This window comes from Melanotaenia boesemani, chromosome 17, assembly GCF_017639745.1.
Source record: "Melanotaenia boesemani isolate fMelBoe1 chromosome 17, fMelBoe1.pri, whole genome shotgun sequence".
Lineage (NCBI taxonomy): Eukaryota > Metazoa > Chordata > Actinopteri > Atheriniformes > Melanotaeniidae > Melanotaenia > Melanotaenia boesemani.
The window spans coordinates 18,538,033-18,561,871 of NC_055698.1; the positions used below are offsets into that span (position 1 = coordinate 18,538,033).

The window sequence follows — 23,839 nt, forward strand, 5'->3', positions numbered from 1 at the left end:
AAATGAAGTAAGTACTTTTCTGAATTCTTCCATTTTCATGTCAGCTCTGGTTAATATGCTACATTTTCACACCTTACCCTTGAAATAATTTTACATTATTCAGGTGTGATGAATTGTTTCATACAAAAATCAAACATCTAATGTCTCAGCAGTGGTTTGTTGGTGGCACTTGGAACCACAAGAAAAGGCTGATGTCATGTGTAGCAGCTTCCACAAGCTGACAGAACAAAATATTGTAATAGTGGCCAGGTTTATAAAATGTTTTCATGAGAAGGCGGCAGATCAGATGTAAAAATTGGTGCCAGCTTTGGAACACTGAGCTGAGAATATATGGCTATACTTATAATGAAATAAAAATAAGTTATAAAATAAGGGGGTCTGTTCATACTAAAGCTTAACAATCTTATATGCACACAAAAAGCCATGTGTGGGGGCAATAAAATGTTTTTTTACACCAAATGTTTAGTGATTGTTTAGATGTACCAAAGCTTTTATGAAGTCTTGTACTGTCATTTATAATTCATGCTGATTGAAATTGAGTTGGAGAAAACAAATGGGGAGTGATAAATAAAGCAAAAATGTCAAAGATCATAGTTGTAAACATAGGAACTTGAATATTCACTGAGATCAAAATCATCTGTTTTCAATGAAAAAGCCACAAATATACAACAACAACAACAAAAAAAAAACTTGGTAAATGTGTTTTTTCCACCTTCATCAGGCATGTATAATGCCTGCTGTTGATGCTAAAATCCAACTATATTTTGCAATCACATTTAGCAGTATGGTAATGATCATTATTTAAGCTCAGAAATACTATACTGTAAGTGTCTATACTTCCTGTATAAGTATAGTATACTTACTTACAAACATTGCTGTGAATTGGACCTGCTCAGAGAAAAGGTACTAATGAGGATGAGACAGTAAGTGTCCAGTACTGGTGCATTTAGTTTGGGCGTCCCTGTTTACCACTGTTGTCTAATAGTTTTTCTTTTTAATGACAGAGGTTTGTCTGTTTTTTTAACCTTTCAAAATAAATCCCAAATCCCAAAGATTATTTATTATCACGATTGATAAATTTAGGATTTTTTTTCTTTTACATCTGCCTCTTTCACCTCAGAGGATGTCCCCCCCAGAAATTTACACATTTAATTTACAATTAGTTAAAACAACAAAAATAAAATAAAATAAAAAATAAGTAATAAATAATAATTATTAAAATAATCCCTCCAAAAATAATAATAATAATAATAATCCCTCTATTTTTCTTGTCTAAAAGTTATAATGTCCTATATGAGATTTTAAAACAAAGGCAAAATAGATATTATAAAAGCAATAAAATCAAATTAAAATGAAATGAAATTGAAATCAGTTATTTGGACAGGTCAGTATTATTAGGTGAAGCAAAATAAGTCTTTTCCACAAAAATAAATACCAGGTTTGAAGTAGTCCCATTTGCTATCCAATGAAATCAAACATTCCCTCCCAAATCCATCAACTGATCCTATGTGTGTTTGCGTTGACTCTTCAGCATGATACAAAAACACAAACATGAAAAAACAAGCATGTCAATGTACAACACAAAGTTTCTTAAGCCATCACATACAGACATGTTCATCAGCAAGGATCTCCATTACTATAATTAATGTTTCTTCATCCCCAGTTGCACATTTTTTAATTACTGTCTGTGTTGCCATGACGATATTGGATTTGTCAGCATCTCTCATGTGTGGATAAAATACAATTTGCACATGAAAACTATGTGCAAAAGTCTGTTTACAGTACCAGTTAGATAAGAAAACATCGCTGTAACTCAAGCTTGTCATTAAAAGGATGACATTGTTATGTATCCATCTACCAGTGAATGAGCTGGATCACGGCAACCAAAGATACACTAATTAAGGGTTTTAATAAATCTGCCATCTGGGATGAGTATTAGACAAAAACTTCAGTTTAAAGATCATGATTGTTGCTGGCAATCCTTGCATCTCAACAATTAGGACAACAACAATACCACTAACACTCACGATTGCCCCACTGGGAAAGACAGTGGTGGTGAGAGGAACTTCATGCTATGCAACAGATTAAAACAAACCAATTTCGTGTTACAATGGAACCAAAATTCTGTCAGTGACTTCTGTAATTTCTTTTATTCAGATATTTCTTTCACTTTTTTCTAAAAACTCTGCTATAATCTGTCTTTCCCCTTCAGCCCCTCCCTTGTGGTAAATATATAGCACAAAAATATAGGTGGTGAATGCTCCCGAATATATATGCAATAAATTTACAGATCAGAAGATTCTGCAGCAGTAACAAAGAAAGAAAATAAGCACTCTCAGAGTGCAGAATAACAGTGGAACATCGTCCACAGTCAAAGGGCAACAACCCTGTTTGTCTTTCTTCTAACCTGTCTGTCTGTAAGCCGGCTAGTCTGTGTTTATACCTGTTTGTCTTGTAGTGACAGTAAACAGCCTTTTTTGTTTCATTGTGAGACTTGTCTTAATCCCAACTGTCTGTGTCTGACTCTGTTGCTTTTAAGTGTGTAACTGTCATATTTCGTGTTGTTAGTTCACTCTGTCAGTCCTGTCTCTATAACCTTTCTCTCCCTGCGTTAGTTCACCTCTCAGTGAGTAGACAGGTAGTGTCCCTGTAAAATGTGCTTTAGTGCCAGAGCTCTCCATTTTCTCAAAGTCTTTTTCTTTGTTAGTCCATCAGAGTCCTCTGTTTCATTCAGTCCATTTCTGATCAAATTCCTTTGAAATTCACAGGATTGGGAACATCTTTCCTAAAGACCATACTCTGTCTGATCTGACTCAATATGTAGAGGGAGGGTTGACCTCTCTCACCAGATGATTTCAGGTTAGACAGACTCTGATTGGCTGTGTAAGACTTGTAAGATCTCATCTCTTCTCTTAATGACTCCCTTGCTCTCCTTCCAGTTCAGTTTGGGGCTGTCTCCATTCCGTTATTCTCCTCTCTTATCCATTGGATGGGAAGGGGCAGTTTATCCATTAGATGAGTCAGTCTCTCATCTGTTCTATTAGTGCTAGCTCCCCTTTAGGCTTCTTGTAGTTTTGCTTCACTCTAATCCCAGCTCAGTTAGGATTACAGCTCCATCTCCAGGGATGCCCTCATCCTCCTCTTGGGAGTTAGTCTTTTTTCAAAGCAACTTTTGCTACTGTCTGCTAGCATTAGCCTTCTTAGATTCCATTTAGGTAGGAAAAAAGGGAGGAAAAAAAGACTAGAGACTAGTAACACTGGTCTCTGGTTGCCATGGAGACAGGAGATTGTCCTGTCTGGTTTTTTTTACTCCGTGGTCATTTTAGAAATAGGCTTTTGTTCACAACTAGTTAGTCGGTGTACTGATGGTCTGCTGGTGACAGTGTTTTTCAGACTGCCAGGGTTGAATCTAAATTGATAACCAGTCCTTAGTTCACAGTGTCTTTGATGAAAAAGTTCTCGTGTCTCATTCCTCCGCCTGCGACTCCTGCAACGCAGTTGGTGTGAAAACATGTTTTAATAAAATCACCTTTTTTTTCTTATTGTGTTTTTTTTTTTAGCACTTTATGATGTATAATCATGGCTGGAGCACTCAGGGTTGGTGCTCTACTTCTCCATGAAGCAATGGCTGTAGAACTCGAGTGCTGTGGTGACATGATGAGATCAGACTAGCAGGTCATGGCTTACTTGTTAGTAATGATGTTACTGACATAAAGTGAGGTTAAATAAGAGTTCAAAGTACAATGGCTGTGTGCGGTTTAGGATCAGATCATAATAAAGTGTCCATGACCTGCAGTAATTTGGGATTAGAGTAAGGTGGTTTTCTGTTGCGTTGCATCTTGTTTTCTTTCACTTGATGTCACATCTCGCAGTGAGTTCCTTCCTGGTTGTTTGCATTTTTTTAAAGGCAGCAGACCATTTTCATTTTTGGATACAGAGTGCTGTTATTGAGGGGAACCAACGCTGGCTTTTGGTTTCAGCTGAAGACTTCTTCCTCTGGTGGGGAGAGATTGGGTTTCTAAATGGGGAGCGAAGGTCTTTTATAATCAGACTGTGCTGCTGGCGAGGCTGAAGTTTGACTCGAAGCACACAGTTTCCCTCTTCCACAGTCTCGTACCATTTGTGGTCCCATTAGGTATCATTAAGCTCAAGTAAGGATAATGGATCCTCATACCATGGTGCACACAGTATTTAAATTCGGATCAAATCTAACAGCTTTCCCCTCCACAGCCTTGGTGTTGGTGTTGTACATGGGGTTCTCAAAGGCAGCCTGGCCGTTGTTGTTTTCATGGACCGAGCAGCCTGTGTACTGTGTTTTTGGTGTAGTTCTGTGAAAAGAAATGGCAGCAAAGAGAAGCATGAACAAACTATGAAATATAAATTTCACTAATTTTCTATTAATATTAGCATAATTAAGTAGCCTGCAGACAATAGTGAATGCAGTCTTGGGAGTAGTGGCATAGTAAACAGGCTTTAAGAGGGATTAGAGAGAGTGTGTTGTGCTTTTTAGTAAGCCTGGTGAGATTCCAAACAGTCCATCCAAAACTAATTCCTTCAGCAAGCCTTTTTTTAAAGATATTAACAGCAGAACAGACGTTATCTGCATCTGTTAACAATGCAAACACCAGTCAGATGTATTTTAAATCTTGTCTCTGAAAAATCCAATTTACCACCTTCTAAACAAGGATTGTTTTGCAGCAGTGTTTGTAACAGACAGTGACTTAACTGCCTCTTAGCACCTCAACAACCAAACCACTCAAGCAGGAATTGTTTTCACAAATTAGACATCTTCTTAAAATGTTAATGATGCCCTTTTTCCTATTTTGAATGACAGTAATGAAAAAGAAAAAAACCAAAAGAGGAGCGAAGACTCTCTGACAGGAACATAATTTCCTTTTTTTTTTTTTTTTTTCTTTTTTGCTACGGCACTTCAAAGTGAGACATGCATGATTTTTTTAAGCACATACCTTTGTTTGTAGAGATAGAAGCCAAAGCCAGTAAAGATCAAAGCAAAGAAAGGCACCAGAATAGCGATAGCCACTGAACTGCTGTTGGTACCGAGCTGGGGAGGTGGGGAGTTTTGACTCTCTGACATGTTCAGACCTGTCACAGATGAGAAAATATGGAGTTAGAGTCCACATTACTTGACTGGATGATATCATAAGTTTATAAAATGGCACTTAAAGCTATCCTGGAAAAACCCTATAAAAATAGTTGATTGTTTAAGAATTCTGTGTTGCTGTTCGTAGCTTTAACTGTAATATCTGTGGCAGAGATGCTGGTAAAAAACAAATGTTTGACGTGGCCTAGTTCAGTAGTTTCAAGTAAAACCCCGTCAACATCATAATCACAATGAAGTCACTAGGAACTCCTTGATCATGCAAGCGGTTTGTCAGATATTTTTCTAACCGTTGTCACCTTTTATAGTTGACCTATGAGAAAGATGTTATTGTCTGGTGCTTCTACAAAACCTAAAAGAAAGAATTACCCAGTCGTTGCAGTCCAAACTGTCCATAGTCTTTTCCCTGAATGAAACCCTGGAAGACGTAGCTGGAACCATCAGGCTCTGCTGATACCTTGAAAGATGGAGAAAGGACAGAAACTAAGATTAGTTGCAAATAAACTAAGATTGGTTGCAAATAGTTTTTACAGAATTCGTGGTTATGGGTAGGTCATATATTGATTATATTATATTATATTTCTCTCCTCCAGGGCTTACAAATCCATCCATGGTCCAGGAGTCTTCAATAATCTTGGCTGGTGAGATGGCTGAGTCCTTCAGCTGGTTTCCCTGGTTCACATAGTTCACCTGGTACATCAGCAGAAGCAGCCTGGCCTCAGAAGCCTTATAAACCCCTAAAAAGGTAAGGACAGACACACAGCTTATGATATAATTGGGAATATAATAAAACCTTTGAAGTAATTGGATTGTTCAGCACAAGTTTCTTCTTCCCCTGGAGCATCAGCAAAAGACATATATCATGCTCAATTAGAAACTTGTAGAAAAGATGTTTCATGAGGACATAAAAGGAGAACAACAACCTGAATTCAGCAGTAAAATAAATTAATGTTGATTAAAAAAAAATCTAGGTAAAACTGGGAGGCAGTATTTAGACAACATATTTAGACAGAATATGTATATGTTGTAATTCCCTCGAATATTACAAATCATCTTAACAATATATTTTGTCAGTAAGACAGCTTTAGAGGTGCTTGCAGGAATATTTATCATCCTGAGCGGAGCCTGCTGTTTTCTCATGCCTCCAGTTTTTATGCTAAGCTAGACGGCACATGTCTCAGCATATTATGACTCCAGCTTCTCACTTAATGGCCAGACATATGATTGATATCATTTTCAGTCTCAGAAAAACAGCAAATGTGTCATTTTTCCAAATATGAGAATAAAAAGTTAGTGCTAGTCATACTCAAAAAAACTACTATCAGAGTGCTGCACAGCTATGAAAAAAACCCTAATATCTTAAGAAGGAAATTGTGAAAGTGTTAAGTAACTGGGTATTGGTCTTTCTTTGTGTGAGTGCAGCTTTAGTTGTTATTGCTCCTTCAAGCCAGAACATGATTGCTAAAAGTGGGATAGCAGCGTAATTTTGCGATATGGTTGCAACAGAGTTTAGCTTCAACAGGATTTGTGTTTTAATAGGGTCTTAACCCCCTACTGATGATGTTGAGGGACCTTGGAGGAATGCGTCTGAGTAAGTATGTGTGTTAGTTTAGAGGTACAATAACAACATTAAAAAGAAGCATGGCAGCTTCAAGAGTTTAAGAGACACCCATAGTCCACCATTAGAAAATCAGTAAAAGTGTTGATAGCAGGAAGTTAGTGCATATTTACTGTATTACCCATAGATCAATACAGCATCCTGTAGTACTAGACCATAAACATGACATATTTTCATGACATACAGCATCCCATCATGCCATGCTGTAGCATTACAGGTATAAATGCAGTACTTTATATAGAACCATTAAGTCACATGCCTGACAGGAGCAGTTCCATGTTGCCGTTGCTAAGGGTAACATTAACTCTCCAAGTTGTGGAGTTAAAGCTGGTGATACTCAGTGTCATAGGCTGCTTCCTCCCACGGTAATTGTAAGAACCTTTCCATATGTAGTTCGGAGCAAAGACATCATCTGGAACTAGAGAAAAGAACAGAAGAAAAATTACTTTCATATACTGATAATCCCTTTTTCCCTTCTTGTGTCCTGTCTTTTTATTTATTTTTTTAAATAAACAATAACATATACCTTTATGCAATGGTGCCCCTTTAAATCAAAATAATCTTTCATCTCCTTGCTTTCAAGAGGTAATCCAGTCCAAATGAAATCCTGATCTTCCACCAAAGATCCCAGCGGGTCAGATAAGTGAATTGATGTTTTATTTCTCCTGGTGTACAGCTCATATTACTATCCATTCTTTGCGATGACTGGGCTGCCAGGAGTCAGGTTTATGTAGAGCATAATGTTGCAGGTGCTGGTGACTTGTTCTCAAATGACACATCATTATCCTATTGGTCCCAGTATTCTATACCAGGGCTACTCAATTCGGTCCTACGAGGGCCGCAATCCAGCAGGTTTTCCATGTATCCCTGTACCAACACACCTGAGTCAAATTAATGAGTCATTGTGTAGAACCTGATTGGCTGTTAGAGCCACCTAATTGAGTAGCCCTGTTCTATACCATAAGCCAACATTAAGTTATTAAAGTAGCACTATGTAACTTTCCAACTTTAAAACTCCACGTTCCTGACTTGTTAGGTGGCACAGTGACATTTATTATGTACATTTCTGGAGCCATCCGTCCTGATCCTGAGAAACCTCACTTCACAATTTTTGCTTCCAGGACACCGTCTAATGTTGCAGGTGAGTTTTGCTTTACGCACCATGTCACACACTAGCAAGCAGATATTAACACTACAGCAGTCCTGAAAGCACACAGAGGCTGACTCAGCAGAAATGTTAATCATCATCAGAGGAACAGAAAAACAAAAAAATCTTCTGAAGTTTCGTAGTGCTTCTTTAATGAGTTATCTGAGCTGTGTTAATGTTGTATGGTTCATAGTATCCTGGGAAATAACTAGATAAAGCATGAGTTATTAGGTTGTGGGCTCATCATTGGTCCTGCTTTACCACTTCCCAGTTCTTTTTTTCTGGTGTCGCATCCAATGTCTTTCTGAGCTTTGCTCAGGTGCTGACTCGTGCCTACTCAATATAGCTGCTATGTTGCCTGAGGGAAGCTTCCACTACACTGTAGACCTGTAGTTGAAAGGTGTTGAACACTTGTGCTGATCCCACATGATCAGTATTGTCCCTAAAAGTGTTAAGCAGTCTCCTTAAATCTTAACAGTGTTCACCTCTTTGTGCTTTCAGGTAGTCTGGCTGTTCTTGCTCTGATAGTTTGCTGTGACCTACTCTTAAATCTGTTAGCATGGGATGGATGTTGTCATGCCTTTTTCTGCCACATGCCTTTCCAGTTTTGCCCAGTTTCAGCTCTGGGTGTATCTATCCTTGTGTGCTGGCTCCCTTGCAGCTGGGAGTTCATTCTGGATGGCAGAACAGGCCATTTATTTACTTAGCCTCTGCCTCTGTGGAGTTTCTCCTCTGTCCCCAAGGCAGAACTGAGAGCCTTTGTTGGATTCTTAATAAAAGACCAAATTTTGGCTTCATGTTAGAGAACAAAAAAAAAAAAAAAATCATGTAAACACATAGTCATACATTTAATGTTATCACAACGTATACAGCTCACTGGTGAGCAGTAAGAAATGAAGCTCACCAGTGAGCTTTAGGAAAAATCTTTAGCATATTTAAAGGTTACTTCCTGCTATGATATAAACAGAAACTTGTGAAACTTCTTCCTGCTACAGATGCTGGAACATGTCTGAGTTACAACAGTACGGGGAAGCCTACCACAGGGCAAAGCTGAAACAATAAATTAAAAAATGTTGACAAATTTGTAGCAAAGAAAAGAGCAGAACATTACAGTCGGTAATTTACCTTTCTGTGTGTAGTGAAGAAAGATAAATAATTTAGAACTACGATAGAGAGGCGTAAAGTACCTTAAAATCGACTAACAAGAGGAACAACACTGTGGCGCAGAACTGAGCAGACTGAGAAGGAGTAAATCAGAATTTATTAAACCAAACACTAAACCAGACTGGAAAGGAAGAGATAAGGAAGGCCATGAATAGAAAGAGAGAAAAAAAAAACTTCTAGCCTGGAATAGGAAAGTCTGTAATGAACTGACCATTAAGTTTTGGGCTGGGGGTTCCTGTTACTGGCTTCACAGGTTTCTTCTTCTCTCCGGCTGCAAATATAGAAGACAGAAATAAAGATATAACATCCTGTTACATCTTATTAGCAAAAGGTTGTAAAATGTTTTGGTTTGCATCATGTTTATCTTAAAAGTTTTCCATCCGGGTGAAAGCACACTTAGTACAACAAAATAATCACATTTAGACACATTGCTGGTGACTGTTAGTTACATGTGCACAAAATGACCTAGAAGTATGTTAAAAACATTGAGATCTGACCATTCACAATGACCTCTCTTCTCTTCTCAAAGACAAGCAAGGGAGAAGGCCTGTGTCCTAGAATCTCAAATTGGATCAGAGTGCTCTGATTTTGAAGATTTCTTCGGGGCAACTGGCGTGAGGCGGGATGGGAGGGTTTACCAGTGGTAGTGTTTTTTTTTTTGTTTGTTTTTTTGCAGAAACAAAGTTTCCCAGTTTTAGTCATTAGAATTCATTGCTGATTAACACCACAAGCTTATCATAGAGTGAATCTTTATGTTTACAGATCTTTATGTATTTAAAACTTATATTTGCTGAGGTTTCTGTGACCTGTATGGTTTTGGGTTGTGAGATTGCTCTGTCTATAACTGTTTATGTAATACACTTTAAAACCCAACTTTTCAGCCAGAATATAGGATTGAAAAATACACACTTTGGTCATTACCAGAAATTTATACAGTAGATATCATCTGGAGGAGATCTCCTACGTTGTGTGCCATCCATTGCTTGGGCCCAGATGTATGTTAGAAAGTTGTATAATAATCTGTATTATTTAGGTGTACTCTGATTAGGATTTGTTTGTTTATTTATATCAATGTGCTATTTTTAAGAACATTCTTTGACAATTATTGGATTAAGAGATGAGAAGGTCATAATGTGCCACATATGCATTTTATAACTCTTTTAAAACATAGCTATGATCTTAAAACAAATATATAGTTGTCATAGGGGTTAAGAGAAGGTACATTTTATTAAAAAAAAAAAAAAACTAACGAGAACAACACTTTAAATTAGGACTAAATTATACTGAGGCATTTAAATGAAAGTACCCCCCCGATTTTGTTTTAATTTTGTGTTGTGGGCTCGGGGTCCTGAACCATCATGCTGTGAAGCATTAGTTACGGGGCCACAAGTGGTTTGCAGAAAAACCAGTAAATAAACAAACCGAATTTGCTTATAAATTCAAAAGTTTGTTGTCCCATGATAACACTGAACACAGCTGTTTGTGCCACAATGACACTGACTAGTGTGACTGGAACATTCTGCTGAGTCATGTTTCACCTTCATCTTTTCACTAGACAATTACAACTGATAATTCAATCTTGGTAAAGGTTTTTTTTTCTCCTTTCCTGTAAATTCATGCGAGAAAATAAAAGCTGTTTGTTATCAATGATGTAAAAAGGTAGCTACAGCTAGAGAAATAGCTTCTGTTATGATATCTGTAGCCCTATGCTAATTAGCCTTGTGCTAGCTACTTTAATAACATATGTACCAAGTTTCTGGTTGTGTGTGTTTAAAAGAAACTCACCTGTCAATTGTTCATTTATGATGGAACATTTATTAAAGTTTTTTTCTTCAAATTATGGTACATTTAAGGACTTGAAATCAACTCTAGTAGTATTTTCATACTATTTTCAACTATTCGATTTTAACATCTGCTGCTTGCGGAGTTGACATTATCAGGCAGTTGGGAGGTTTTTTGTTTATATTATTTACTTGTGTGTGGGTGTGTATTATCTGATCTGGTGATGAAGCCTCAATAGCTCAATATAATCACTTAACTTCAGGTCTGAGTGGTATTGGTGCAGTTTAATGGCCTCTCTGATCGAGCGTTTTAGTCACTACAGATCAAATTATTTAGGAAAACTATCTGCAAATAACAATTGTTGCCCATCAATTAGAGCACCCGTAGAACTGTAATTAGACAAGACTAAAAATTTACTTTGAAAATGTGTTTTGCATCTTTTCATTTCCATAATTTGTGTTTGAATGCATGGAACCTAAGCCTGCTTAGATGTTATTAGTCAATACTGCAGATAAAAACTAGCAATCTTTCAGTGAGAAGAGGAAAAAATAAATAAATAAATATTCAACTGCCTTTAAATTTTTTATTCTGCGAACTTTTTGCAAACCTTCCAAAGGGACTAAAGAAAAACATGGTTGTTTTTGTGTCTTTTGCATCCAGACCACTTTACCTTACTCCAGATGGCCACTGACAAAGTGTCCTTAAGCAAGAGACAATAAGATATTCCTTCTTGTCTACTCGAGTGTAACTGCTCAGGGTAAGATCACCAAATCAACACACATTTTATTCATAATGACACATGCACACACAGACATACAATTAATAAATAAATCTGAATTAAACACATACCTCGACAAATGGGCATCTTTCCAGTCCAAGTGCCATCACTCTTGCATACTCTGTGTTCAGAACCCCCTGCCAGGAAGTAGCCATGTTGACAGCTGTACACCAAGGTGTAGCCAAAGCCAGGCAGATCCATCCCCACCACGTCCACATGGAGTGGGCTCTCCGGCTGCTTACATGCATGAGCTGAAAGTTGGAGAGCTTGATTGTTCACTTCAGATGGTTACAACGGATTGGTAAAGATGAATATAGTACAAAGACGTATAACTCCTTACGTATGCACTCGGGTTGTGTCCCGCTCCATGTCAGATCGGGTTGACAGGTTCTGGAAGATGATCCCTGAATCAAATGACCTGGCTGGCACTGAAATGAAACCACATTCCCCACCTGTGTCCAAAAAGAGATGGGTTTTGTTTACTGTCCAACAACCTTCAGAGGAACCTCATGGCACCGGAGTGCTATGATAAATGACACTAATTCAGCTTATAGAGGGCAGCAATTGTAAAAGATGGATTAGTGTGGTGCTGGCAAATATTAAACAAGTAAAATGCTTACTCATCTAATTACTTTAAAGCATTTGTTATGAGGGCTTGACCCAGACAGACATATTAGTCAGAAAGTCATGGAAAAGAAATATTGTGCAGTGACTGCACAATTGCAAATAGTTGTTTATTCAGACTTCAAAAAGCTCTGAGTTATAAAATAAACATAAATTAAATGTACTTGCTCAGTTTTGTCTTCCAGAAAATGTTTTATAAACCCTCTATCAACAGTCCTTGTTCTGAGCATAAATGCCATTTAAAGTTCAACCACAGCCTCAATAATGTGCGACCTGAGCAGTATGAGTCAGATCAAGCTGAAGTTTACAACTCTGCTGTCATTTTGGTGAAAATGCCTCTTTATGCCTTCCAAGGACAATGTTTACTTGTCAGCACAAAACATCAGCTTCATATTTCACACATAAGATGGCGGAAGCTGTAACTTAATTGCCATGAGGTATAATATTTGTGGTTAGTTGAGACCTTTGTTTCAGAATCTCCTCTCCTTTGCTGCAGTATATTGCAGAAGTAGCAAAGGAAGGTAAAATACCTAAAATATTTTTTTAAAAGGAACACTGGGCCATATAACATCTTTCATGTCATGGCTGGTTTTAAAAGGTCCCTCTGTGCAGCTCGGCTACGTCCCATTGCTTTCATTATCAGTTATCTTGCCAAATAAGCTCCCACATAGAAGTTTGTGGAGGGTATAGTCTCTAAAATTTTTCATCTCCACTAGCAAATGTTTTTGGTACTAAAAGTAAATAACAACTAACTGATGAATATTTTGGAGTGATCACTCACTGTTGTGTATACCTGCAGAGTGTTTCTAAGAGGATGTGTCAGGTGGGATATTCAGTGAATAAAGTGCACTCTGACTCTGTATGTTTGTCCTGTAGACCACCTGTCCTGTTGTAATTTATCTTTTTTTCATTGTGATCTGAAAACACCTTAGATCACAGGTGTCAAACTCTGGTCCTTGGGGCCGCTATCCAACAGTTTTTGTTGCTTCTTTGCTCTAACACACCTGACTAAAATTAATGGGTCATTGTCAAGAACTTATATACTTATATAGTATATAAGACAGTACAGTTATACAGTTTGACCCCTCAAAGCACTTTACACTACACATCACATTCACACACACATTCACACCCTGATAGGCACATCGGGAGGCAATGAGGGGTCTTGCCCAAGGACACTTCGACATGGAGGGAATCGATTCGCCTACCTTCTGGTTGGAAGATGACTGCTCTTCTTCCTGAGCTACAGCTACTGTTAGATCCATTTTCTTTGAATCAGGAATGTTGGATCACGAAAACAATAAAAATCCAGAGGATAGCAGCCCTCAAGGACTGGAATTTGACACCCCTGCCTTAGGCCTTATAATGTTTAAAACCTTTGTAACCCTGTTTTCATGTTATTAGCTGTCAGCACTGTGTGATATATGCTAAGACTGTCCAGATGGGTGGACATACAGTATCAATGTGTATTCTTTTGTTTTTTTCTTGATGATTCATAATCTCTCTGGACTTCTTTGCTCCAACTTTAATCTGTCAGCATCAAACCTCTTCAAGCATTTATTTATATTATTTATCACGGTAGCTGAGAATTATCAACCTAAAATTGAAACATTTTTGTTTGAGGGTCAATTTGTGAAACAACAAGAATAAATACACATTCCTGCACTGGAACACAATGTATCATCATGATGCAAAGTTAATTTTGGATCAGTCGAATTGGCCAGATGTACCACAGTGTTGGCATTTGGATGATTGTTGCTTAGTCTATAATCAATAATGGACAAAACTCCATGATGGGTAATTTTTTTTACACATATTTGAAGTAGTAGTAACTATAATCTGTCTAGGCAACAGTTGTTCATATAGAGTATTTTTTATCATGTGTTGGATTTATAAGCCAATCAGCAATATATTCATATCACTTTGCACTCAACAGCATTAAAACTGAGATGTAAATTGTAAATGATCTGAAGGGAGATGTGAACCTAAATTGCCTACTTATTTTAAAAGGTTTCATACCTTTTTGTCTTGGTTATGACTCCTGCAATAAATATTCCGAAACTTGGATCATTTTAGGTCTGTTGTACAATATTTTTAACTTGTCAGGACAGATGCTTTACCTTGAAACCATAGGTCCGATTTAAGGAGCCATATCGTGGCGTTCCTGGGTTATCACAGCTGGTTTTGGTTGGTTCTAAAAAGAAAGAAAGAAAACAACATGAGAGTTTAAGTAATTACACACAACACTAGGTGAAAGATAAATTAGCAGCAGCATTATATATCCTCTCTCAAGTCTGCATTCCTCTCCTCTGTTGTCATGGTAACAGTGGGTTATATATGCCATCAGAACAGCAGGGGGCAGTAGTACTTTATCAGAAAACGAAGCAGCGCCTGGTATGAGAGTTTGAGTGTGTGAGCTGGTGTGTGTGTGTGTGTGTGTGTGTGTGGCAGGGTCATCAGCATGTAGAGCACATCCTGACGCAGAGCTCGATTCAATACAGCTTCCGAAATGACAGATTCACTCTCCACCTCTGTTTCTCTCTCCTCCTGTACCTCTCTATCTGCCCTCTTTCCCTCTCGTTCCCTTTTTCAGTGTTGCTAACGCTCTCGATCTGCCCCCGCCCCCTTTCCCCCTTTTGCCTCGTCTGTCTTATTTAAAGAGCAGGCTGTTTAGCTCAAAACTCATTCTGTTTCAGTGACATTGTAATACACATCACACACTAACGTACAGCTGCAATCACACGTTAATAAATCATCCCAACACACACACACACACAGATGCAGTGTAAGTCAAACACTCAACAGAGCATTCTGAGCTCATTTCAATCATAGAAAAAAGCTGAAATAGCACACTGTAACTATCTCACTCTTAAAAACAATTAGAAAACAGAAAAGAAATATTTAATCTTTTAAGGACCATATTATTGCTGTAAATACTTCTCCTTCAGCAGTTATAGATTACATCTTTACATGAATGAAGCAAAACTTCACAGCCAGTGTTCTATTTTTAGATTGTCCATTACACAAGCAAAATTCAACTTTGTAGCAGCGATACAAGTGCTGGATGTATGCCTTATCAATTGCTGCGAGGGAAGACAAAGTCAGGTGTCTGTTCCTGTTACAAAAGCTCTGATTTATTACAATTCAACTCCATGCTTGTTGTTGAAGCACCCGCTTTGAATCAGACATGTGAAGTGGTGCTCTAAGCATCATATGTGGTGGTGAACTGACCCAGCGGGACCATTTGTAATATGTGCTGAATATCCCTTCTCATTTCCTTCTTAATCCATGGACAGTAGCTTGTTTGAAGTCGGATATGGATGCCTGCTCCTGGAAGCCTTTGACTAATACTGTAAGTTGCACCATGTACTGGTGTTGTATCACTTGTGAGCAAGCACTTTCATTCTCACAAAAATCTTTGTCCTCTTAAGCAGAGAGCAGTTCAGTTTTGCAATTATCAATCTTCGGTTGCAGATAATTCAGTAGTTATATGACAAGATAACAGTGAGTGTGCTCCAATATGCTTTGGAGGCTCTGTGTTGTAGGTGACAACCCACTGCTCTTCTAGCTGATGTGGCAATGCACATAAAAAGCCTGACCGCTGAGGAACAAACAGCTTGGATGCGTGTTCAACCTCATTCAAGATAGAAGGCGCATTCTGCAATTTCCCCTCATGTTCTTTTGATATGAAATATCATGTGAACCATGCTTAATCATATGTAACTCTATATTAATTACTTGTGAAATAGCATACAACCATAATATTATAATATAATATGCTTGCAAACAGCCTTTGTCATACAGTCCACTGGAGTGCATTTAATGAGTCAGGGTACAACTGGCCAATTTTTAAAAGCTAAAACGAAAATGAAGATGGCTGAAATCTTCTCAAGGTACTCAAAAGTTAGAATACTGAGAGTACATGGAGACCAAGTCCACATCTTAGATATTGACTTTAACAGTGGGAAAAAAAAAAAAGTTTTTTCAAGAATAGTTTTCAGTCTGAAAGTGATGCTTTCTCACTCAAAGGAATCCTTCAAGGTTCGTCCTGAAGGCTGCTGTTCCATTAACAAGACTTTCTCAGATAAGCTTCCAGTCACTATTCATTATTAATCTGATAACTTTCAAATTTGAACTTTTACTGAGCAAAAAAAAAAAAAAAAAAAAAAAAAACCTTCGCTGCAGACCCACGAGTAAACTGAAATGTGTCCGTCAACTCTACAATAATGAGTCCTTTACGGCCTGTGTCATCAAGCAGGTGATAATTAACAAAGCACATAAACTAAATAATGTGTCTCATTGGTTATAAAGCCGCAGGATACAGAACATTAAAACTTTGTTCTATCTAAGACAATTCTAATTAGATTTAAAAACCCATTAACTAACAAAACTTAACGCCTGAACCAGAATGATCATGGGTGCAGTAAAACCGTTCTGCCGCAGCTCTGTGCTGATCAGTCTGGCCTGGCGAGGGTGTCATATTATTTATCAAAAGAGAAACATATGTACAGCAAGGGGACTTTAAAAAAAACACTGTACTACTAAGCTTTGATATGTTATTTAAAAGAATATATTTATTTTACAAGAATGACCTCCTGAGGAATCTCACTCAGAAGTTTGGAAGCTCTGGTGGACCAACTAACACCGCCTTTTAATATCAACCCAAACTTTGAAGTAGGGAGGACACCCCTATTTGGGGATGCTTGGCTGTGCTCCAGCTCATGCGAGGATAAATTATTGATGATGAATAATTCTGAAAATGCTAAAAAGCAATTATTTAAAGCTTAGCTAATATTTTTGGAGCAGTTAAAAACCTTGGTGCTGTATTATGAAAAAAGTGTGAGACTAAAGACAGTCTATAGATAGAAATGCACAGTCATTGAACATCACAAAAAACTGGATATCACAGATAACGAGATATTACTATTCTACACTATCCAAAGAACATCTAAGACAGGAATTGGTGAATCTAGGAAGCGCTCTTACACACGTTTTTAAGTTTTAATTAAATTGGATAAGAACTATAAGACTAATTGAGTATTAAAACTTTTCATACTGAGCAGTGCTTATCTGCAACTTACTGTTTTGACTTATTTAAGCATTATTACTCATTAACACTCCAACTAACGACCATAGAATAAGTTGTGGACTTTGTTCAGTAAAGAAAAGAGAGAAAAATGACAGAGCAAGAGATAACTTTTACTACTTTGGGATTGAGACAAGAGAGAAGAAACAAGATGAAAGAGAGATGGTAAATTAGCCTCGTTAGGTGGCACCAATGGGCAAAAATATCAAAGTTCAGCTCTGCCACTATAAACCACATAATGCCCCTAAAGGTGGAAAGTGGCATGTCCACAACAGAGATGATGGCATTCTTTATTTTTAGAGGTCACAAATTCATTATAAGGAGCTAGGACTAGGAGGTTGGATGTGCCAGTGGTTCAATTTAAGCCCCAACATATCACAACTAGTTATCTTTTCTGAGTTTTGTTCAGATGACAATTCCCTTTTGTCCCTTCCTAACTGAAAATTCAACAAATACTTAGTATTAGCAAAACAAATCATGGTGAGAACTAAAACACACTCCTGTAACAAAACAACCATCCACCACTTGGTTGTCTTGGTTAACTTCATAACTCATCATAATAAAACTTTGTCACTTCCTGGTAGGGTTTAGGCAAAACCTTCATTTGATCAGCGTTAGAAAAAGATCATTATTAGGGCTGTGATATATTTTTATAATGCAGACTCTAGTTAATGGACACTGTTTTTTCATTTCACATGTTGATGTACGCTGCTTTATCTTAGGGAGGAGTTACTGCTTGATCAGCACTTCTGTGAAAGTTAGGCTTTTAGGTAAAATAATTAATAAACTTACCGATACAGCGTGGTTGCGTTCCACTCCAAGTGCCGTCACTTTCGCAAAGTCGGGTTGCCGTGCCAACCAGTATTAGAGGTGGAGAACAGCCGAAGGACACTTCTGATTGATAGATGAAACTGCGTCCCTCTCTGAAACCACCTACTGGAGTGCCTGGGTCACCACAAAACTTGGCTGCAAACACGCAGACAAACACAAAGTTACATATTAGTTGTGCTAAAATGCTGACAAGCGCAACACTTATTTTAGAACTAATATAGATTTTGCCTTTTGTTGTGACTGGTGGTTGCCATAGAGTACGTTCTTAAGCCAAGGCAAATGTATGTGTGCTGAATATTTGTGCTTGTGTTTGCAGATGCTTACGTAAGCACTGTGGGAGCATGCCGCTCCAGGTGCCATTGGACACGCAGGTCAGGACAGCTGGGAATGAGAGCTCATATCCAGGTGAGCAACTGTAACTCACACTGCTGCCCCACTCAAAGTCACTGCCTTGCAGTACCCCATTGCTGATGGCAAGGGGGGGCGGGCAGGTCACCGCTGGAGGAAAAGGAGGGGGTGGGGTTGGGGAAAAAAGAGTGTTAATAAAAAAAAAAAAAGATATGTATCCTGTTTTAAGCCGGTGTATATGCCTCACTTAACATCACTCTAAACTCATTCAGGAGTAAAAAAGATTGCTTAAGTAGAAAACTGATGTCAGCTACTGTGTTTCAGTTTAAATAACTGGTTTGTTTAAAAATACTTCCAGTGTCATCTGACTTTACTTGAAGGTCATCATGATTACTGAATATTACCAGCTGCAGTTGCATGTGACTGATTTAATTTATTTGTTAGTGATTGCTTCTCCTTCATGAAACAGTGACTAAAAAGTGAACACAATTAGCTCTGTCAGTCTTGATAAAGCTAGTGTTATCCAAGGGTTGTAATGAATAAATAGATTTAAGATAGAATCAGCTCTTTTTTTTCTTTAATAAGGACATTATTTGTGGCTTAAACAAAGTAGGAGGTTTGGATATAATACCTGTGCAGATGGGCATGTTTCCACTCCAAGTCTCATTTTGGGTGCACATCCTCACAGGTGATCCGTCCTCCTCCATTCTATATCCTGGTTGGCATTGGAAGGAAACATTCTGACCAATCGTGAAGTCCTCTCCATAACGAAGGCCGTTAGCTGGCAAGCCGGGATCCCCACAGTTTATCACTGTGGAATTGAACAAGTCAAGTTTACAATATGGCTTGAAAGGGGCAACTCTGGTCCTTGAGAACCACCATCCTGCAAGTTTTAGATGTTTCCTTAATTCAACACACCAAAACACCTGATTCAAATCGAATGGATCCAGCAGCATATGGTTAAGTTCTGCACAATGACCCATTCATGTGAGTCAGGTGGGTTGAAAGAGGGAAAGATCTAAAACCTGCAGGACTGTGGCCCTAAAGGACTGGAGTTGCCCATCTCTGCAATATAGGATGAAAAGTTTACCTTACAGGTCACTCTATGGCACAAGATAACTGGCATTTTAATCTGCATATTACCACTTTATAATTTTCTTTGGGGATTATTAAAGTAGGTTCTCATTTCATTTAATTAGTTTTATCCATGCTTTCTAAATTTTTTTAAAGGTAATTAACAAAAGGGTATTACACAACAAAGGAGATGGAGAGAAAGGCAGAGGAACAAATAGTAATAATATTTTTATTTTAATAATCCCCACTGGAAAATCAGTTCTGCATTTGACCCATTTACTGTATAGACGTGCTAACAAGCAGTGGGCTGCCATGTTTTGGTGCCCAGGGGAAAACGTTGGAAAGTGCCTTGCTTAAGTTCCCACAGTGGTTCACTTTTGTTGGCACACCAGGGACTTAAACTCCAGACCCAAGCCAACCTCTGTAACTACTAGGCTACCCCAGCACACCCACCCCTTAATAAGTGTGACCAAACTGATGACAAAGCAGAAAAACTGATCATGACATAAACCTTAATAAGCTTCTGAGTTCAAAATGTGATGTTTTATATCCTTTGATTATGGCAGTTTTACTACGGTGAAGTTTTTAGGATGCTGGGTTATTTTTTATTATTCAATTACTTTGATGTTAGATTTCGCTTAAAATATGAAAACAATTATTTCTTATTCTTAGTCAGTATGTGAGCTATCGGTTAAGAATGATAATGAAGAGGATTTTATTTCATTAATCCCGATTGGGAATGCTCTGTGTTTTACTCGTCTCTAGATTTACTAGAGAGCAGTCAGCTGCCATGTTTTAGCACACAGGGAGCAGTTTGGAGGGTTAAGGGCCTTGCTAAGGGGCCCAGGAGTGGTTTACCTCTGGTGGGACTTGAACTCTCTATATCTGTTAGCAACCACTAGGGCAGTGGTTCCAACCTTTTTTCCTCGGGGACCCCCTTTCATGCATATACTAAAATGCCGTGGCCTGCTTCACCCTGAGCTGAAACCATCCTGGTTTTAGGCTTTCAAAAGTGAGATTCTCACCATATATAATGTATTCTGGTTGAGTCCTGTCCTTTGATATAAACAAGATATAAACAAACAAACAAACAAAAAAAACCCAAAAAACATTTTAGGATAAATATGAATATCCTTTGGGAATGATTCAGCTGTAATCACAGTTCAAAATGTAAACATTATCTCCATAAAGGCCAACTGTGATAAAGCGCATCCGAACTAAAATGATAGTTTTACTACAGGCAGTTCAGATGAGGTCTCGGAAATGGCATTTTTTGGCAGTGTTTTATTTATTTATTTATTATTAGATTGTTAAATTTATTATTTTCATCTTTCATTAGGTTTGGTTCACCAGGTCTTATTGTTCTGTAAACCTAATTGTGACTAAAAGTGGAAAAAAAGGAAAACTGTGAATCAGCCAAGTTTAACAGCTGGCATGATATTTATTTTTTTTTTTTTTTTTTTTTTTTTTTTGGCTTCAAGAACCAAAAGTTCGATGTTATGGGTGAAAGTCCAGTGCTGAAGATATTCGTCCATTTTCCTTTTCTGACATAAACTAATTTGACTTTCTAATGGTAACATGATGGCAAACTTCTCCTAATACCAGCCCTCTCTGCACCTCTCAGTCACTCTCTTGTGGTTAAAGTAATAAAAACTAAATAAATAAATTTAACTCTGTACCCTGCAAAACTTTTTAACCAGTTTTCACATACAGTAAGTGCAAATAAATTGCTTCTGAACCTGAATACCAATGTTAAAAACATTTGTTCTAATTGGTACTGTATAATTAACACTGAAAGTTCCTGTTTTCTTACTTGCTTGCAGACTGAATAATAATTAACTGAATTGTAATATTAGATTTACAATTCCTAATGGACTTTACTGTTCATGAATAAAATAACTGGGATATTAAAAATGGCTGTTGCCATCTTGGGACTCTTTTAAGGAGCATTAGGATTCCCTTGGCAGTACTTTAAGGGTACTGTCCTTCATAGTCTAAAAGGCAGTTTAACTGCTTTTAAACCGGCCCTAGATGCTTGTTAATATATGTGGAGTAATCTACTCTAAAAGGCAGCCATTCTAATAAAATTTGGTTTCTTTTCAGAAACCCCTATTTAAAGATTTTGGTTTCTCAGCACTTTAATGTCTTTGTCCATTTATTCCGTCATTCTGGATAATTTATTATGTATTTCTATGCATAGTGCATTAAAGTAAAACAAGTCACTAAACGGGAAAACAGAATGACAAAAGTTCCTCTCCAGTGTTTTCATAAAGAAGTTGAAATATAAATTCTTTTAAGAGTAAATATTAGCACTATGATCCCCCGCCAGCTGATGCTTTCATCTTTAAAGGCATGCAAGCAAGCAAATCCTGCATAACACTTGATTCAACACATGATAAACTATGGCTTTGGTTATATTTCATACAGGAGTGTTGCGTTTTACGGTTATTTACTTTCTGGAATTTTCCCACAGGCTTCCAAAAGCAAATTAGCTAAACAACAATCAAGGTTATTTACGTCAGTTTATAAATTGTGTGTATTAGGAGGATAAAGATTTGAGACTCATTTCATTATTCAGACCATTACGATGATACAGAGTAATATAAAACAAGACATAAAACTGTGTCATCAAAGGGTGGGAAGGACTTATCTGAAGGGTTACAAACTTCTGAGAAGCAGGGATGATGCAGTGTGTTGTGTATGCAGCTGCAAATGTTGCGTGCACCTCTTTGCAAAGTCTCAGCAGCTGACTTACTGGTACAGTTGGGTTGTGCTCCTGACCACGTTCCATTGGCCTGGCACTGCCGGGTGGTAGCGCCAGTTAGCAGGTAGCCATCCATACAGGAGTAAATGACAGAATGAGAGAATGTAGTTCCATCCAGACGAAATACTCTGCCATTACTGGGAGTGCCCGGATTACCACACTGGACAGCTGCAGGGAAGACCATACAATGAAAGGACAATGACAATGGCTATTTTAGCAGACATAGTTGAACAGATAACCCAAAAAGTGTCAAAGTGCTCATAGGGATAGACTGGGATCAATTGACAGCATGTCCTTACGTTTACAGAAAGGTTGCATGCCAGACCAGGTCCCATTGGGGAAGCACATCCTCTCTAAAGAACCAATGAGCTCATAGCCCTCTGAGCAGGTAAAGTAGACTTTAGAACGGATTCTGAAATCTGTTTGTTCCCTTGAACCATGGGAGGGAATGCCAGGATCGCCACAAGAACCGGCAACGTCACCTACGGAGAGAAAAAGGAGGCAAACTCATATTCCAGGTGTCCTGATGGTCTGTACAGCCACAAAATCATTTTACCAAAAGTGTATTAGACAAATGACTTTAACAGATCAAATTATTAAATAAATAAAACAAACAAAAACTCTAATTTAATTAATTATACACTGCTAATCAATTACAGAGACAGCACTACCTGAAGAGATACTAAATGATTTATTAGTTTATTTATGTAGGTTCTGTGAAGTAGTTTTAAATAGTAAATATGTTATCTGTGGTAGATGGCAGTCAGAGCATTCCTGCTTTCCTGATGGGTTAAGCTAAAGCTAAGGCCAGGAATATATTTGTTTTTAATTATATGTACACTTGTTTACCATGGATACCTCAATTATCCATGACCTTAACATTAACCTATTTTATTTTCCTTCTGTTCGCTGTTTTCATTCTGCAAATTTAGCAGCTCTGTCCAGTGGGAATTATCTGGTGTGCCCCCTAGTGGAATCCTCAAGTAACAACAGTAGAACACACACAAGTATGTGAACTATTACACCTTTGACAGAGCTAATTTCAGTCCGCTTACATATTGTTCTTGATGCCAAGCTCTGCACAAGTCTGAGTCTGAATCAGATGTGTTGCAGCAGAGAAACTTGTAAAACCTGAGGACCAGCGTCGAGGATCACTACTCTATTGCAAGAACCTGCAAGAACCAGGACACGGTGCACAGTGCAGGCTATGCAAAGTAACACTGGCCTTTATCAGTTGCCAAAATGGTGACTAAGTAATCAACAGTTGTTCAATAAAACTACTATGGGCTTTTTGAGGTTTTCAGATGTTTTAGAAAATTCATTCCTGTGACAATTCCCATTCTGGTGAACTTAACTCTCAGGAATGCTTGTGATTCCCCAAACTGTTTGGGCCAGGTAAGAAAGTAGTACTTTTAACTACCTCATTAAAAAAAGGGGGGAAAAAAAAGAAAAAAAATCCCTTTAATATAATTTGAATTCTGATGATACACAAATGTGAAACAGC

At 37.9% G+C, this 23,839-nt stretch overlaps 1 protein-coding gene across 1 annotated transcript in view; it reads right to left on the reverse strand.

The window, feature by feature from the left end:
- Positions 1 to 1,292: 1,292 nt before the first annotated feature.
- LOC121657225 (CUB and sushi domain-containing protein 3-like) overlaps positions 1,293 to 23,839 on the reverse strand; it is a 364,605-nt gene continuing 342,058 nt past the window's right edge. Inside the window, exons 59-72 of the mRNA XM_042012632.1 lie at positions 22,635 to 22,817; positions 22,327 to 22,503; positions 19,129 to 19,308; positions 18,474 to 18,647; positions 18,111 to 18,284; positions 14,353 to 14,426; positions 11,949 to 12,060; positions 11,680 to 11,859; positions 9,260 to 9,319; positions 6,997 to 7,155; positions 5,720 to 5,856; positions 5,489 to 5,576; positions 4,968 to 5,103; positions 1,293 to 4,328 (exon numbers count right to left, since the gene is read on the reverse strand). Of these exons, the coding sequence (XP_041868566.1) occupies positions 4,169 to 4,328; positions 4,968 to 5,103; positions 5,489 to 5,576; positions 5,720 to 5,856; positions 6,997 to 7,155; positions 9,260 to 9,319; positions 11,680 to 11,859; positions 11,949 to 12,060; positions 14,353 to 14,426; positions 18,111 to 18,284; positions 18,474 to 18,647; positions 19,129 to 19,308; positions 22,327 to 22,503; positions 22,635 to 22,817 (1,994 nt within the window). The 3' untranslated portion in view covers positions 1,293 to 4,168. The remainder of the gene's footprint in view (positions 4,329 to 4,967; positions 5,104 to 5,488; positions 5,577 to 5,719; positions 5,857 to 6,996; positions 7,156 to 9,259; positions 9,320 to 11,679; positions 11,860 to 11,948; positions 12,061 to 14,352; positions 14,427 to 18,110; positions 18,285 to 18,473; positions 18,648 to 19,128; positions 19,309 to 22,326; positions 22,504 to 22,634; positions 22,818 to 23,839) is intronic.